The sequence below is a fragment of the Lactuca virosa genome, chromosome 1 (genome assembly GCF_052849685.1).
Source record: "Lactuca virosa cultivar CGN04683 chromosome 1, Lactuca_virosa_CGN04683_v6, whole genome shotgun sequence".
Lineage (NCBI taxonomy): Eukaryota > Viridiplantae > Streptophyta > Magnoliopsida > Asterales > Asteraceae > Lactuca > Lactuca virosa.
Window position 1 is genome coordinate 213,105,262 of NC_136426.1, and position 910 is coordinate 213,106,171.

At 38.6% G+C, this 910-nt stretch overlaps 1 protein-coding gene across 1 annotated transcript; it reads left to right on the forward strand.

The window, feature by feature from the left end:
* The first annotated feature begins 287 nt into the window (after positions 1-287).
* LOC145127143 (uncharacterized) lies at positions 288-686 on the forward strand. Its single transcript, XM_079062394.1, has one exon. It carries the CDS (start codon positions 288-290, stop codon positions 684-686), a length of 399 nt encoding a protein of 132 aa, XP_078918520.1.
* Positions 687-910: the final 224 nt, after the last annotated feature.

The window sequence follows — 910 nt, forward strand, 5'->3', positions numbered from 1 at the left end:
ATTGGAAAGAGAAGAAAGGTGGACCGATCTTTTGCCTCATTAATCACTCCACACAGAATCTTCGATCCCCCTCTCGGTGACTCCTCCCAACCGATCGGCGACACAATCCCAATTCAGTGCCCTTCAAAATCTACACTCTTTTCTCTTGATTTGAATAAACCTATATCTATTTCAGATTCTTCTATCTGTAGCATCTCCACTGAAGTTCGTTCCTCTAATAACGAAATTGATAGCACCATCAGAATTGGGAATGAAGTGGGAACAAAATTGATGTCCAACCTTTAACAATGGTGATAGCGTTGTCTCGAGAGCACTCAGATCACTCTCCAGTATTATTAAAGCCCTCCAACACTGATTTTGGTCCATCCCCGTTTAGATTCTTCAATTCGTGGCTGTTAAACAAAGATTTCAACGATGTCTTTGAATCCGCATGGAATAGTTTTCAAGGATATGGAACTCCCGACAGATATCTCCTGTATAAATTACGATTTTTAAAAGAGAAACTAAAGGAATGGAGGAAAATGGAAGTAATTAAAGAGACAGGTGATTTAAAAAAGTTAAAAGAGACGGTTGATCAGTTGGAGTTGGTAGCTGAATCTCGTCCCTTAACTGACAATGAAGTTGGGATAAAAAGAGAAGTAATGGTCATAATCAGAAAGCTTGAACAGGAAAAAAACTTGATTTGAAACAAAAAGCAAAGGTAAAGTGGATTATTGATGGGGATGAGAACACCTGGTTTTTTCACGGGATGTTAAAAAATAAATACAGCAAAAGTAGAATACATGGTATCAACATCAATGGAGTGTGGTCTTCTGATCCGAATACCATCATGAAGGAGGTGGTGGAGTTTTTTAGTGCCAAATTTCATGAACCGTATCCAGATAGACCGAAGTTGATTAGTCCACTTTTC